Below are 17,341 nucleotides of genomic sequence, written 5' to 3' on the forward strand. Positions count from 1 at the left end.
CTTTGGATCCTTATCATTTTGGTTCTACAGAATTTTACAGTATTGGATTTCTTAAAAGCTAGTTTCCAAGTGTTTTATGCGAGTCTGAAGAAAAGTCAGATGAAGCTTAAAAGTGAAATTCAGAAGTAAATTTGATTCCTGCTTTGGGATTTACTGAGCCTAATGTTACTGCTTATAAATGAATATTTTACATAAATTTCTTTTTTTTTTTTTTTCTTAAATTGCTGAACAAGAATCAAGAAGGGCTGCATTATTGTATAGTCTGGAAATGGTGTTTTTTAATTTTTTAACTAATGAATTAGAATAATGTTTCTAAGCATGGTAATAAAAGTGCTGAAGAACCTTTTGTATGATGTTATTGAAGTATCTATGAGAATATGTAAAACTTCAAAACACTTCTGAAGTAGGGTATTATTTTCATACCCATTTTACAGATGCATGAAGAGTAATGAAGGACATGAGTGACTCACACAAAGTCAAAGTCTATAGGACAAGTGGAAGTAGTCCTATAAGTTCCATCTTCATGAATTCTAATGTAAAAGCACTTCAGAACACAATGTGCATTCGTTACACATAGGTGATTAACATGACTACTGTCGGACAGCGATTTGTTTGCTGAGTGCTATATTTTCTGTTAGCCTAACATTTTGCATAAAATCCATCCAGAAAGTCCCTATGTATATTAGAAAGTATAGGACATATGGAGGATTTAAGTGAGATATACTTTTCATTTGCATTGTGCCATCCATGATTGACTCTTTCATTAATATACCGTTAGGTCAACATACACAGTCTTGTTCAATACAAGACTTGAAATAACAGCTGATGAAATAATTTCTCTGTATAATTTTCTTGTGTCTATTTTCAGAAGTATTAGGTGTATTACAACAACATTATAAGGTAAAAACAAGGGGAAGTTATTTGGTAAAGTTCTATATAAATTCAAAAATATAAAGATTTCTTATTCAGTCAATAGTAGGAAGTCAATATTAGTTTTGATAAATCTTTGCTGAGTAATGGTAATGGAATAGAGATATTCTATCTAAACAGTAGACCATGCCTTACCCTCTCAAAATCTCTAGTTTAAAATTAATATAGATGTATTAGTGTCACACGGTCAACTAAAAGAACACATTTCTGTCTGAAATATTTTCTGCAGCAAATACTTAATTGCTATAACTGAAATATATTTAGAGGAAGAAAAATCTCAGTTTGTTCTACTTTGACAGTGTCTTCATATAACTAAATTCATTCTTTCCCTATGGCATTCAAATAGGTCTTGATTTTCTGAAAATGCAAGAATGAATTCTTCCTTTCAGTAGCCAATGATTCTGTTACTGAAAAGTGTCTAGAAATTAAAAAAAAATAAATAATAGAGAAGGCATACAAAGTGACCTTGTTGTTTTCAGTAAGAGGCATGCTCATAGCTACACTACAAATTCTGGCTGGAGAATAGCTTAGTTATAGAGGTAAAGTGGTTCTAATCATTTTGATGATACGTTAGTGCAGTTAGAAGTAGAGTTATATAGTCAGCTCACATCCAGATGGGATTATTCGTATTTGCTTACTTTTAGTCATCACTTTTTATATGGCTTATATTCATCATATATGACCATCAGCTGTACCAGGTGTATTGTTCATGCTCATCAGAAGCAAATACTGCTCCCATTGAAAGTAATATAGTGTGAATCAAACACTAAATTCAGAAGAAAATTACTTAGCATGCAATAAATGTCTTCATGACCTTTAAGATTCTACAATGAATGTAAGTTTAATTAAATTGTAAGCTTTGTGCTTATCCCTTTTTATATCTGTTTTTCTACTGTCAGGTTTGTGTGAATGCCATTAAAGAGTAGTATCTATTTCCTTTTCATGCTATCACCAGCACTGGTGAACATTTAACTGTGAAATGAATTGTAAGAAGTAGTCATCCAACCTTAAAAATAATTCATTCAACACTGAAAGCATGTGCAGAAGATTTGGCAGTTTTAAACATAAGCCAATATAGGGAACTAAATTTAATGTCTCTCTTGCTTTCTCTTATCATTTCCTCTTCTAAATTCCATTAAAACACAGAAAAATAGACACGTCTACAGTACTGTTCCATCACAGCAAGTACTACTGCACAGTACTACTGTGCAGACATACTTTCTTGTAAGGATTCTCAGAAACAAAGCACAATTTTAATTTTGTAATTATAAAACCCAGACAAGGACTGGGGGAAAAAAAAAAAAAAAAAAGTAAAGTTGTATAAAACAGTAAAAGAAAACACAACCACCCTTGCCTAGATGATAAAAAGGCAGCAGTTGTCAGCTGTTTCTAGGAGGTCATACTAGTCAAAACTACAACATACGTGCAAGTGCAGTGCAAACATCCCAGAGATCTGAAGGCAAATTCTTTTCTTGCCTTCAGCATTTTCTGATACAAGGACAGGAACTGATAATTGTGTTCAATGGAAAGTATTTTTATCTTTTTTTTTTCCCCCCACAGATCATGTTGTGTGTGAAGAAGAATTCAAATATGCTATGCTAGCTCTGAACTGTATATGTCCAGCTACCTCTACATTAATCACACTGCTGGTTCATACATCTAGGGGACAGTAAGTATATACTACCATTAAAAAACAAATTAAAAAACAACCTCGCAAAAGTTATAAGATCCTTGAGAAGATAGCTTAGCATGAACTCCCAGACAACCATGGCAGTCTTCAGACCATATTTATATTTTCTGCACTTTAAAAGCATCAAGATATTTTACTCAAGGTATTATAATTTCAAAGAGAATTCCCCTTACCCCACTCCAACTACTTAACAACTTCTTGCATCTACTGTGCACTAGTTCCACAAAGGAAAATGTTCATTGAATTCAAACAAATTTATTTTGCCAATATATAAAATACCATATTCTATTAACTGTGTATACATTAAGAAGCAAGCAAAGATACACATGAAGAGGTAGGTGGTTTTCAACCTTACCACCACACTGCTGGAATAGGTACAGAGTTACAGGGTCTCTACAGTAAAATAACAGTAGAAATTCTCTATATTTATTAAAGTAATTTTACCATATCTAGCACATTTCTGTTACACTACAGTCTTGGAATAATAAGCTATTCCTATTAAAATGTCATGGTGAGAGAGAAGCATTTAAAAGTAAATCTCCAAATATATCTGTAGAAGTGGAATACATGCTTACAGACTCTACATTTGAGAGCTTTTTTTTTTTTTTTTTTTTAAAGTAATCACAGTAATCACATACCCAGTAATATCTCGATATTCACTAGCAGAATTATTTAACCTTCTGTATGGCATTTGCAGTATTCCCCTGTGCCAAAAATGGGGAACACTGAAATTATTGCTTCTACCGGCAACAACAAATGTCAAGATTTTAATGGCACTGTCTGTACTAGAATCTGTACATAGGTTGACAGCAATTCTGTTTCCGTGTCTCCTGAAAATCATGGTGACATCCATTCTGTATCTGCCTACTTTTCATTACGACATGCACATACAGAATACAGATCCGCTTTAAAATATTCCATATTATTTGTACATGAAAGAAGAGTAGTCTTAACATCAATCAGAGTTTTCTAGCAGCATAAAAACTAATATATGAAATGGACTCTGACTCTGTTTTCTACTGCACCTGACAGTATTAGCATTTCTAACATGGGTATATTGATCTCCAGGCATACAGATTCCCAACTAAGGTTCAAAAAATTGTAATAGAATGCAAAAGTACTTATTACTTCTTTTGCAGTAAAAAATAATTGATGTAAAAAATTAATTGCTGTTAAAGTAACCAATTTCTACTCTGGCCATAAACTTCCAAAAGTGGTCATTGTATACTAGGAATAAAAAATATATTTTTTTGTTCAAATAATGATTAGTATTCCTTTGAATCCTATTTGCAGAAACATACAAACTTGCTGGATGAGTACAAAAAGACAAGTGAAAATATTTAGTTGTCAGTCTTACACTTTTAGACAGCACTCATCAGAGCAATTAATCTCAAATGAGTTCCCAAAATACCGTCAAATGGCAAACTTCGGATAGCTTAGAGCGTGTGTATTAATGCTGGACTAATTGTTTGAATAGATGTGACTTGTCTTTAAAGCCCAATTGTATCTGTTAAAGTTAAAAACAGATACTAGAAGGAAGTAATTTCAAAAATATTTCAAATGTAAGTAGTCTTGACTTCACAGTGCAAGAACTAGAAAACGTAAAAGATCAAGTATTCCCCTCCCAGCATGTCACTAAGCTTTCCAATTTAATATTTTTGCTGCTTCCCCTCATTCCACCTTTACATGCATTAAAAAGCACATAATTCCCAGACTGATGTTTTTTTCTTCTCCTGGGATTTCAACTGACTTTGGAGTGCATGAAAAATGTTGGTAAAACAAATGACTCTGCACTTCATTGTCTCCAGGGGGTAATGTGTTTTCAAAATAGCTTTAGGTTTTTAGCTTCATGTACAGGTTGACATTGTATTGCAGACATAAAACTGCTTTGGATTTGGCTAATTAATAAGTCAGACTAATTGTTTTAGATTTTATAGCTATTTTCCAGGTTAAGCAATAGGTAAATGAACTAATTGTTAAAATACCTGCCCAATGACCTTAATTTATGCATAAGAAAAATGATGGCAAATGAACATTTATCTCAGTGTAAGTAAAAAGACTCAGTAAAAATTGATTATATAAACTACAAATTAAAATTTAACTAACATTTATATCTGGACAAAATACTTAACTGTATCTTAATAATGAAAAGTATTGGATAAGTAGACTTCCAGTGTTAATAGTGAAACCCTTTCCCTTAACATTCGTTGTTGTTTCTTTATCTTTTCATTATCCCGTTTTGTTTACTAACAATAACTGTATTCAACTTTCTGTAGGATATGAGGTTTAAAATCCCTGTAAGCATTGACTTACATAAAAGAATAGACTTGGATTATGGGGACACCACTTCTAATTTTGGACAATCCTTTTCAAGTCTATTCAAAATCATTGGAATAATTTTCTTAATGATTAGTTTTGGCTTCCACAGAGTCATCTAGGTTGGAATAGACCTCCAAGATCTCCTAGTCCAACCTCTGAGCTAACAAGTCCTCCACTAAACCATATCCCTAAGCTCTACATCTAAACGCCTTTTAAAGACCTCCAGGGATGGTGACTCAACTGCTGCCCTGGGCGGCCCATTCCCCGTATTTGCTGACTTACAAGTGTAGTAACTTTAATGCAGTGATTGGGAGTGTTTGTTTAAATTGATACCACAGATAAGAATTTAGATCTGCTATTCACAGGAGTGTGTAGCTGTAGTCCCTGCTGAGGGAGATGCTGGAAGCATCTAGCCACAGCAATGCTCCTGGCTGCCAGGAACCGACGTGTCTCTTTAGCACAGCTTTTAAAAAGAAATATACTTCCAAAAACCGTCACTGCTCTATATCAGCATTTCCTAACCAATATTTATCAGAGAACTACAGAATGTTTGAATGACTAATTTTAAATGATCATCAGTTTATTAACTTAAAGCATTGGAAAAAAAACACCATACGGAAATAAGTAAGGTTAGCAAAAATAAAGCAGATCAGAACTTGAAATTGCTGACAAAACTGAATAAGAAGTAATCATGAATAGTGGGTTCATTTTAAGTTCAGCTATAACTCGGTCCAGTTACATACTGAAAGAGATCATTTGTAAGTGCACTTGCAAACTGCATGCTGCTGTTCAATTTTTACCAAGTTCAAAGGACTGCCTATGCCTTTCCATTCCATACGGAATGTCTCCTCTTCTTCCATACAGTTTTAGACACGTCCTCCAAATGGAGGAGATTATCAAGACACTGACACTGACATTGCTTTTTGTCATTTCCCTGGTGAAAAGTCATTGAGATTAAGGGAGAATATGACCACTGTCACATTCTAGCTTCCTGTCATTTGTTAATTTAGCAAAGTTAAATCTTAACATACATGGCTTATATTTTCATGGAATTCAAGAGTTCATTGACATTTCATTTGTTAAAAGAAAAATTGTCCCACATATTTGTACTCTTACAAATGAACTGCCAAGTAATATATCTACAGGTGGACACAGGAAATCCTATATTTGTGGTATTTATAATATTTATTATATTTATAAATGGTGTGACAAAATTAATATGAACTCTTTTCTGATAATCATGAAGATAAGTGCGCTAGGATAATACTGGAAACTGAAGGCAATAAATAGCAGCAGAACACAGAAAAAATAATTATTCTGTATTATCCTAATTAGAACGATAACACAATAAACAGTAAACAAAAAGAAACATACATAAAGACATTTTGTCTACTGATATAAATTTGTGAGGAAGCAGGGGGAAATGTTCACTTTCTAATCAGTTTTGACTGCTTAAAATTAAGGGGAGGTTTGCTGCTGCTTATGTGAACTGGCTTTCCTCTTTAATACTACTTTTCACATTAACCAGACTAGATTGCCATCCTAGCTGTTTATGGAACTCAAAACCTCAGTTTGAGAGAGATCAAAATTCTACCTCTATTCTTATTTAAAATCTTATTATTGATCTTAATAATTAATCTTAACATTTACCTTTAAACATTTCCAATCTATTAACTGAACTCTAATATTGCTTGTATTACAATACAAAGAAGAAAATACCGTTTCTGACTTGAACTTCATGTGATCTTTACAGAACAGCACCATGGGAAGCTTTTCGACAACTAACTGGAACCAAGCAGACTTTAAGCAGGTAAACATTTCACCGGAGGTAAAGGGAAATACGGAACAATTTTCTTCTGAAATTACAATCTATTCTACATGTAACACACTGTTTTTTAATATTGTTTTACTTATTTCTACTAACCCTCAAACAAAATGTTTCTATGCTAAGGTTGGAGAAAAAAAGGTAAACTGAAAAAAAAAAACAAACAACAGAAATTGCATCAAAATACTGAAAATTCACAAGAAAGCAAAACACAGAGCATGTTTGTCAGGTATATATCCTGATATAGATAGGGATATATGCATCTGTTATATCAAGTAAAGCTCATACAGATGGAACCCTGTTTCCAAACTTCAGTAAAGGAAGAGGCTCACAGAGGCCCCAAGTTTGCAAGTTTTGGTATTATCTAAGGTTTGGAACATTTTCCCTAACAGTTCACTTGGATAAAAGAAGGTTAGCTACATACAGTAAAGGTGATTAAAGATGATACCCTTACGGTGATTAAAATAATAATTCCATTTTCTTTTTTCCCACTAGGAGAAAAAAGGGTATATACTTGTAATAGTATACAAGGCACAGTAACTAAAAATGTCTTTTGGGTAAATGCTGAAGATAAACTGAGTTAAATACAGAAAAAAATCTCTTTTACAGATAAAGTGATATAAGCCAAATGGGTCTTGCCTGTGTAAGTTATTTTTTAATGATTCTTTACCTTCTTCAAACAGAACCCAGGCAAACTGTCAAGGATCATCTGAAGCAACTGCCTTTATAAATAGAATGAGAATGCTGTTGGTTTCACTTGTCATCTTTCGATTGCAGTGAATCTACTTACAGTGGTGTGAATTTAAACTAATTCTGCCATATTTCTGCTGATATTGAAGCACATAATCTTATAGGCCTATTACTTAGCAAAAAATGCACTTTAATTCATTAAAAATAATCACTATTCTTACAGTATCACCAAGCTTTGATCTCAGATACTTCTTTCAGATTAGCCCATGGGACCTTTCCAACATACATTTGTAGTTTCTACAGCCAAGTGATAATGCTCTGAGATTAATAAGAATTTTACATTGTTTTAAATTATTCTCTTTATCGGTATGTTTCAGGGAGAGTCAGCAATCACCAGAACAATGGCAGAAAATGTATGGCAGATGCTCTGGTAATGAAGTGTATCATATTAACCTGGAAGAAAGTACTTTTTTTGCTGAATATGAGGGGAAAAGCTTCACATATGCTTCTTTCCATGCACATAAAAAGTATGCTTTTTGTTTTTGCAAGTATTAGAATTTTAAATAATAATTTGTTTTGCCCCAAATTTACCTCTGCATTTGTAGGTGCAATATTATACATTACTCTGTTTCTGGAATTAATATACTAAAACGTTCTAATACTAGTACTAATAAGTATCTTAATATATTATATATGTGTTTTATTATATTATACTAATATGTTTCATAGATATTCTTCTCTATGTTACAATTGGTCAAGAAAAAGCTTGTGTTGTTATTTAAAGACAGCTCAGTCTGAGAAATTAGAAATATAAAGTATATACAGGATAAGCTGAACAACCAGGAAGAATCGTACCTTCGAGACAAGTTGTATTGGAACACCAGTCTTTTTCAATTTTTTGTTGTTTTGTTTTGTTTGTTTGTTTTGATTTAGGAGTCAGACAGAAAACTGTCTTCCTTCATGATGTGTTCATTTTTTGGAAGATACTAAATTGGTGGTACTCGCTATATCCTGGCGATTTTTCAAAATAAAAACGTTTTTTCAGTCATATTGAATCTTAAGAATGTTAACATATATTCTTTATGTTCCAGATCATTAATTTTTATTCAGTACTGCTATGTGAGTTGAATATACAAACTGAACATAAATCATGTATACTCATACGTATTTAACAAAATTAACATATACCCAACCCTAAACATTGATTTTATTCTCATACTTAACATGTGAGAAATAGATTTTTTCCCTTTTCTATCACTAATCAAATAGATTTTTAGAAGTGAATGGCAAAAATGAGTTCTGAAAAAGGTTTCCATTACATGTGAATAATGGAACAATTTAACTTGAATACTTTTTCATGTCATGTATCCATTGTTATATTAAATATTTTCTCAGAAGGGACTATTCATCTCGTTGAAAAATTAACTGAAACAGTATTAGAAGAATACTCTGGGGATTAAGAAAAATGTTGGATTCAGATGCCAAGAGATTCATCAGCTCATAAAAACTGCTTGATCAGAAGTGGCCTATTTAGGAGATAGCATTTTCCAAATATATTTGTCCTCCAGAACCATACAAAATAGAAAATATACTGAAGATTCATTTCTGACAGTGGAAATTCTGGTGTATACAGAACTATGCAAAATGAACCATGCCTTTCCTTTTCTAATTAAGGTTTGGAGTCTGTCTGATTGGTGTTAGAAAGGAAGATAACAAAAACATTTTGCTGAATCCAGGTCCTCGGTATATCATGAGTTCTACAGATATATGCTTTTATATAAACATCACCAAAGAAGAAAATTCTGCTTTTAAGAACCAAGAAAAGCATAGAAAAAGACATGAATCAAAATTATCATATCATGGAGCTTCTAGGTTGCCTGTACACAGTATAATAGCCAGCATGGGTAAGTAAGTAAAAAATAAATAAATCAGTAAGTAGCACATTTATAGAAATACAATGTTAAAAGCTTTAAGAAATTAAAACATTAAAATAGAAAGAAATTGTATTAAACACTTGCCCTCTTTTTCCAGAAAAGTATTTTTTTTTATTTTCTTTGAGAATATAGAGTTAAACTGTTTAAGATTGTTGTATATAAGATGTATGCAAACCAAAACAGGTGAGAAAATCACATAGCTACTTTCTGTCATTCGCAATTGGACTTTCACAGTAAATTTTCATAATCTTCTTTAAGTAACAAAATGCCCTGTGCAATTTGCCTCAAAGCTGCTGTAACTGTATCTTACTCAGCAGACAGAGATAGCTCCCCCCACCTCCCAACAGAATGAGTGTTATCAAGGAGCTAACAGACATACAAGGAGAAAAATCATTATGAAAGATACGCCTATGATAGCCTAAAAGTCAGAGCAAATAAGCAAAAAAAAAAAAAAACAAAAAAACCCTGATTGATTAAGATAGAAAACCATGCTGCAAATCAGGTAAAACTATCTTTGTTGTCAATTCTTAGTGATACTTGAGAACAATTTGAGCAGGTTCCAAAACTGAGATTTGGTGCAAATATATATATATATATACACACGTTTGTATAAATAAGCTATCATTAGAAATATCAAAAATATAAATACTTTTTAGAATGGAGCTTATGATTTTCACATACATGGAAATAGAATAAATTGATTTAGTACAAATTAATGAAGTAACTACACATTAGTAATTTCCATCAAAATCTTTCTTCTTTTCCATGGCAAGCACTAGTAGATCTTTTAACAAATTAGGAGATAAACAATCCTGTCCAAGTCATTGTATTTTCTCTCTCTCATTTCAGGAAATAACTCAACATTTTAAAGTTAAAACAGACACTGAAAATTAAAAATTAAAGTGAATTAAAAAAAAATTAAGAATTCAGGTGTCAACTTCTCATCGAGATTTTAGAAATATGAACGTATCTAGTGAGTTGTTACATGTATTATCAAATTTATAACTATTATTAAATGATAGTCATTAATCAAATACAAATCTACAGGTGATGCATATAATATAGATTAATTACGAATGGTATATATATTCATGGTTAGAGAAAATGCAATTTTGCAGGAAAAGGCTTCTTCAAGTATAGTTTAAATATTTGTTATATTTTAATGCAATAAACACAAATATAGCATTATATATACAAATACAATATAGTATTCCTTTCAATCTTTGGCTGTGTGGGTCAGATAATCCCCATGAAATATGTGAATCTCATTTAAATGTTTTGACAACCACACTGAGAAAACAATTTCAACACTACTTCAGGGACAGTGGCTATTGATTTGCAAGACACAGGATGTCGAACGTCCAGCGGACCTACACTAGCTCTTCCTTCCGAGGGAGGTAAAGAGGGCAGACGGCCCAGTATAGCACCTGTTTTGGAAGTTGCAGACGCATCCTCACTTCAGACATGTGACCTGCTAAGTGACCAGTCAGAAGATGAAACTACCCCATCGGACGATGAAGTCTCTGCAGGCTTAGAGTACGTATATTCAATATAAACTAAACATTATTTGAAATGCTAATAGTATGTAAAAACAAGCATGGATAATTTTCAGACACGCAGATCAATCCAAGAAGTTTTAGCAAGCAAGAGACAAAGGCCAATTATGGAAATATTTCCTTTTTAAGAAATGCTATTGTCTGCTAGCAGAAGACTGTTATGCCCATTTTGAAATATGAAAAACAAATCGACCTCTCCATTTACTGGAGATTTTCTACACTCTATTAAGGATTTAGATGCGTATAGCAATTTATTTTATAGCATAGACAAAGTAACATTCCTGAGCATTTTTCCTACATTCCATAGTTATAAGGACAGGACTCAACTAAGTTGTAAATGGATAACGACTTCTGTCCTGACAATCAGGTCATTTAACAAGCTTGTTGAACAATAGGAGTAAGTATCTGACTTCAAAATGTATGAAAAACAAAAAAAGCAGTGTGAGGCAAACTAATCTGAAATGTTTGTATATTACTGAAAGTAATGATGCATTGCTCACATAAAAGCTCAAAACCAAATCATTTAACTGCTGTACAGATAAGCAATTATGTTTATTGGGATTACTGACAGGGATATTAAAACTGAAATACACAATTAAGCCTATGGCTCACCTAGCACAGTTTACTAACTCCAACAGTGGGAAGTATGAGAGGTACCATGGAAGATCACAAAAATCCAATGAAAAAAATAATAAGTCCCTTCAGTCTTCAAACTGAAATAACTGAGTATAAAAGGCTTCCTATTTTCTCAGTGTCCCCTGATGGCTGTGGATATTGTACGTATCATGTATGTACAACTGAAAAACTTTCTAACTCCTGTTGCAAGTGACAATCTTCCTTGCTACCACCCAGACTCTTATTAAAAATGAGGGCCAGTTAGAAAGTTCATCTCAGGTAAAAGAAGGTAATGACCTCTCTCAGTCTTAATGAGTTTTTGAAAGACAAATGGAGAAGGAAGAACAGAAGTCCCACTATGATTTCTAGGCCTTTTTACATCTTTATTTTCCTTTGTTAGAAATCTCCCATATGTGTGTTGAAAACACTAGGACAACACACTACAGTACATCAGCCCAATTCTAACGATGCCTATACACAAAAAAATACCAATCAGAATTCCTTTGTTCCACAAAAATGTGACAGCTCCCACTAAATTTTATAGAATTGGTCAGATACAAAATACATTCTTTATTCATTTTATACACTTGAGTCGTATCAAACTACAAATAGCTACAAAACTTAGACATCGGTGTAAACATTGCATAAAACAGTTGCGAAGCCGATTGCATGTTTCAGTAATTGGCTATACTGAAAAATGTTTTTTCTACTCTCCTAGGTATGCCAAAGGCTATCCTCCTTACTCTCCTTATATTGGAAGCTCTCCCACATTTTGTCACCTTCTGCATGAAAAAGTACCCTTCTGTTGTCTAAGATTAGATAAGGTAAAGGGAGTTTCTGTTACTAGATGAAACTGTATTCACATTTGTCTTTTGCGTCAGTTAAATTCTGGTTTTAGCTTAGAGATAAGCTTTATATATAAGCTTTATAAAGGGTGCGTTTTCTCACCCTTTTCATCACAAAGGATTTTTTTATGTCTACTCAGACCTGTATCGGGTCAGCTGATACAATTTTCTATTTCTAGTCATAAAACCCTTCAATATCACAGCTAAGTCTCTATATTCATACCCGCTGAACTTTTTTCAAATTTTGATTTTAGGGGTGCCAGCATAACTACTATGAAGATGCCAAAGCCTATGGATTCAAAAATAAGTTGATTATAGTTGCAGCAGAAACTGCTGGAAATGGCTTATATAATTTTATTGTGCCACTCAGAGCTTATTACCGACCGAAGAAAGAACTAAATCCCATTGTATTACTCCTGGATAACCCGTATGTAGACTTTAAATATATTTTTCTCTATTTCTTTTCTTTTTTTCTTTTTTTTTCATGATAACATTTTAAAACCATTTACCATTACTTTGATAGATGATCACTGTTCACATGGCCAACTTAAAATCAAAAACATTATGGCACATATAACTTTGCAAAAAGTTGGTGACAAAAATAATACCCTATGTGCATTGTCACATACAACATTGACTTTCCGCTGACCATAAAAGGTCAAAATTTTTACGTCCTCATTATTCGCTGCTGAATAGGGGCATTTCTTAAAACACCCCAAATAAAATGAATAGTTCCTAAAATTAAATAACTCCATAAGCGCTATATAAAGATCAATCCATGCAACAGTTTTATAGCTACAAAACTTCAAACCCTAACTTTGAAAAAGGCACTTAAACATCTGGACCAGATAGGAATCTGGACCAGATAGGAATATTAATAATTTTAGACAACAAGATAAGCAGTTCTTTAAGCCACTAGGACCCACCTCCCACCCCCCTTTCTCTGCGATTATATAAAATCATGCAAGAAGATTAAAACCTGAAATACTGTTGTAAATACCATATCTGATTGGTGACCACTGGAATTATTAGCCTTTCTTTCATTATCTTTTAAAAATTTCAGACAAATTCTCTAGCAAGACTACTTCATTTATAATTTCACATTGAATATATGACTTTTTTGCAGCATTTTGGTGATGCTTAAGTACGTACAACCACAATTTGGAAGACATGCAAATAGAGGTTAGCTAGATGCAGAATATTAGACCAAACAATGACTTAAAGAAATGATAGCAGCAGAAATGTACAGATTTTGATTCCAGACCGACACTTGCTTGCAAATATATGTTCTGGTTTCTTATAATTGATTTTTTATGCAACAATCTTCAGTGAAGTACCCTACGTAGCTCAAACAGCTCTTTAATGTATCTGTATATTCTGGTGTTCGCAAAACAAATGTTTTATGTTTATATGTGTCATGGCATAAAATTTAAGCTTAAAAATGCAAGCGTGCAGTGACCTCTAGTGCTTATTGTCTTATTTACTATAGTGCCTGAGTTATACTTAACACTGTTGTGATATTTTACAGCTAAAAACACTTTTCGTAAGCATAAGGTAAAGCCGTGGTCGTTAAACTAATACCCTTAGTGTTGCACTCTCTACACAGCATTTTCTGTGACTGCTCCCAGCATCCAGTGAGACTACAGAGGCCTAGCTGAAAAGCCAGTGTGCTTTTCATATATGCATTAGGCAGAATTCATGCTGCCATTCAAGTCAATTGAAATTTTTAAATTACTTCACTGGACTTAGGAATTCAGCTACTTTTGATGAACATATCCATGCCTTGTTGCTATATTCCTATTTTCTGTTTATTGCAGCAATTTATTACAGTACGACTATTCTGACATACATCTCATGTTTTAAGATTTCAGTTGTTTCTCAGTATGTAAGAAGAAAGCCACTAAAACTTCTGAATAAAGAAACAAAATAGTATTAGTTTTCATGTTCTGTTTTAAAAATAAGGTTTCCTCTAAGATTTTCTCATCAACTTGAATAGAATTATTGGCACTATTGGCACTAAAAACCAAATGATGATTCTACTCACATTTTTATTAAGTTTTCACTGCTTATTCTAAATACTAATTCATGCATTGGAGTATAACTTGGTAGTATGTCTTTGGAATCAGTCATTTTTATGTTTGAAATTGTACTGTGCCATAAAATTTCTGATTTAAGAGGTGCATTTATTAATATAAGCATGTTAATTCTGATCATTCTTTACAATCACAGAAAACTGTTAATTCACAGCTTTCTGCAAACCTATTTCCTTTTTAAAGAGATAATACTGCCAAAGTCTTTAAAAAGTTTATTTTTTATTTGGTAAAAAAATCACATGCTACCAGTTTATTGAACTATTTTAGAAGAGATGCTGCTGTTGTGATATTGTGTTTCATTTTGTAATCCCATCTGCTGCTTAGGCCAGATATGCATTTTCTGGATGCAATCTGTTGGTTTCCAATGGTTTACTACATGGTGGGCTCTATCGACAAGTAGGTGAAGTAACTGTTAGAAAACTTAACATTGTAGTGCTTGGTAGTATGTTCTGTGTATTGTCAATGCATGTTTAAATGTGTGTTGTATTTGAAGATGATCTATTTGCATGCATGATTTGTGTCTGTGTGCAATAGTTTGGGATTTCAAATTTCTGACTTCTGAAGAATACTGTTAGTGAAAAGAATGAGAGGGAATGCAGGTTAGTATCTTCAAAAACACAACATAACAATTTATTAATATGTATCTAGAAATTGTCAGATAATAGCCCTGATTCTAGTGTCATCCTATACTTGTCAGATTTGTTTGCATTTATAGACTAGGGTTTATCAAAGATGACTATAGAATATAGTAAAACTGATATTCTAAATGTATCCAACAGTCCTCATTTTCTGCTACATAATCATCTAGTCCTGTCTTCAGAAATTCTGCTAATACGTTTGCATCTCTAAGCTTAGCCAAATGGATTTAATGTAAAAATAAGGCAGAAATGAATGGATCAATGGCTCATTAGCATTTTACTAATCTCCCTTGTATAGGGCATCAAATCAAAGAAAATGGTTTACTTCACTACACAGCTAATATTTAGGTCGGGCTGCAAGCCCATAATACTCATTCTCCAGACAGAAATCAATCACTTAATTTGCTGCTCTGAATTAAGAGAAACCAGTTTTTCAGAGAAAATTCTAGAGATTCAACATTTTTCAGTTTCAACCTGTTGTAACAAGAGCTTTAAAACTGCTTGTAATAGTGGTACGGTTTCAGATTTATCTTGGCAGTATCACAGTCATTGTGAGATTTTCAGTGAATCTACAGAACTGTTTTTCACTTTCCAGATTTTTCTCTAAACCAAAAAGGTATATTGAGATGTTAATATCTGCTATTTTTTTAATCTCTTAATTCCCTAATAATTATAGAAAATTACCTAATAACTATAGAAAAAAATCATACCAGTAGAATAATCGAGTTGACTCCAAGTATTCAAAGTAATTAATAACTCAAAAATGTTTGTGTTTTTATAAATATGGGGAATTCAGTTTAATAGAATTCACTGAGTTTATTTCATTTATTTCAAAGGGGAAATCACCAAACCCTTCCGTAAATATTGCATTTTTATTTTAAGAGCTGAATGCCTAAAATGGCAGTGTGCCGTCTTTAAAAGAAGTAATTATGCAGAGTTCTCCAATTTACAGTTATACTAGCATGTACATTTGTACTTTAAATCACTTTAAACTCTTGATACAATAACCAGTCAGACTCTGTAGTTTATTTTTTGACATCTATTTTTATCAATGACAAGACTTAAAAATGTAGTTCATACTTTTTCTGTGTTTTCCAAAATATGTTTTTAAATCACATGAAATTATTAGAACCTGACCATCTTTAGCTAAGAACTACAATTAAAAATACACATGGTTCCTTTCTTATTTAATCTCTATGCTATAAATTTCCCAAGCATTTAAAGATGCCACCTACTACCTTTTATACCATAATTATATATTTGTTTTTCGAAGAATATGTACAAGATGTAAAATAAATACCTGGAATTTGTATTCTTTCACTTATTCCAAAATTTCAAAATGAATTTATAATAGGATATGTAAACCTAGGAACCTTAGAAGATCAATGAGAAAATGAAAAAATGAATCAGGATGATAAAGACAATATTATAGATAATATCAGCTATAGAATCACAGAATGGTTGATGTTAGAAGGGACCTCTGAAGATCATGTAGTCCATCTCTGCCAATCAGGATCACCTAGAGGACATTGCACAGCATGGCATCCAGATGGGTTTTGAATATCTCCAGAGACGGAGACTCCACAGCTTCTCTGGGCAACCTGTTCCAGTGCTCTGTCACCCTCACAGTAAAGAAATGCCCTCTTATGTTCAGGTGGAACTTTGTGTGCTTCAGTTTGTGCCCATTGCCTCTCGTCCTGTCACTGGACACAACTGAATTGTCAAATGAGAAGCAAATATAATAACAAAATAGCTTTTCTCTTTGGAAGTAAACAGAAGGATGCAAAAATTTAGCTTTCAAATTTCCTCTAGAAACCATGAAATACCCTTCTCATTTTCACTTAATAATTGCTAGGTTTCTAGCAGCCACACATGCAAAAAAAATTACATGCCACCACAAAAAAGTCCTTCCTAAACTTTTCAAAAAGTGCTTAGTTTCTATGGAAAATATTATTGTTAAAACAACTGAAACATGCTTCATTTTGGAAACAGACAAAGGTTGCCTGTGACTGTTTCCTTTGGTTGAGCTCATAGGAGGTATTGAACAATATTGGAATACATTCACTATTCCAGCAAGGTGAAAATTTTTCCTGAGGTACATCTGCTCCTAAACACATCATTAGAACACTCTAACTACATAAGTAAACCTAAAAGAGGAGTTTCTTAGACATACTATTTAAAAAAAATAAATAATATTATGAAACAA

At 32.7% G+C, this 17,341-nt stretch overlaps 1 protein-coding gene and 1 long non-coding RNA gene across 5 annotated transcripts in view; one reads left to right on the forward strand and one right to left on the reverse strand.

The window, feature by feature from the left end:
- The window catches only part of KCNT2 (potassium sodium-activated channel subfamily T member 2), a 139,961-nt gene that overhangs the window by 92,082 nt on the left and 30,538 nt on the right, over window positions 1-17,341 (forward strand). For 2 of the 4 annotated variants that reach the window (XM_035332986.1, XM_035332988.1), the window contains exons 15-22: window positions 2,491-2,599; window positions 6,693-6,749; window positions 7,832-7,981; window positions 9,129-9,358; window positions 10,708-10,924; window positions 12,278-12,383; window positions 12,659-12,831; window positions 14,822-14,893. In XM_035332986.1, the coding sequence (XP_035188877.1) occupies window positions 2,491-2,599; window positions 6,693-6,749; window positions 7,832-7,981; window positions 9,129-9,358; window positions 10,708-10,924; window positions 12,278-12,383; window positions 12,659-12,831; window positions 14,822-14,893 (1,114 nt within the window). The remainder of the gene's footprint in view (window positions 1-2,490; window positions 2,600-6,692; window positions 6,750-7,831; window positions 7,982-9,128; window positions 9,359-10,707; window positions 10,925-12,277; window positions 12,384-12,658; window positions 12,832-14,821; window positions 14,894-17,341) is intronic. The other 2 variants (XM_035332989.1, XM_035332990.1) reach the window with 1 other exon arrangement.
- Window positions 1-17,341, reverse strand: part of LOC118170616 — a 233,999-nt gene that overhangs the window by 33,176 nt on the left and 183,482 nt on the right. The gene's annotated exons all lie outside the window — the stretch shown is intronic.

The sequence above is a fragment of the Oxyura jamaicensis genome, chromosome 8 (genome assembly GCF_011077185.1).
Source record: "Oxyura jamaicensis isolate SHBP4307 breed ruddy duck chromosome 8, BPBGC_Ojam_1.0, whole genome shotgun sequence".
Lineage (NCBI taxonomy): Eukaryota > Metazoa > Chordata > Aves > Anseriformes > Anatidae > Oxyura > Oxyura jamaicensis.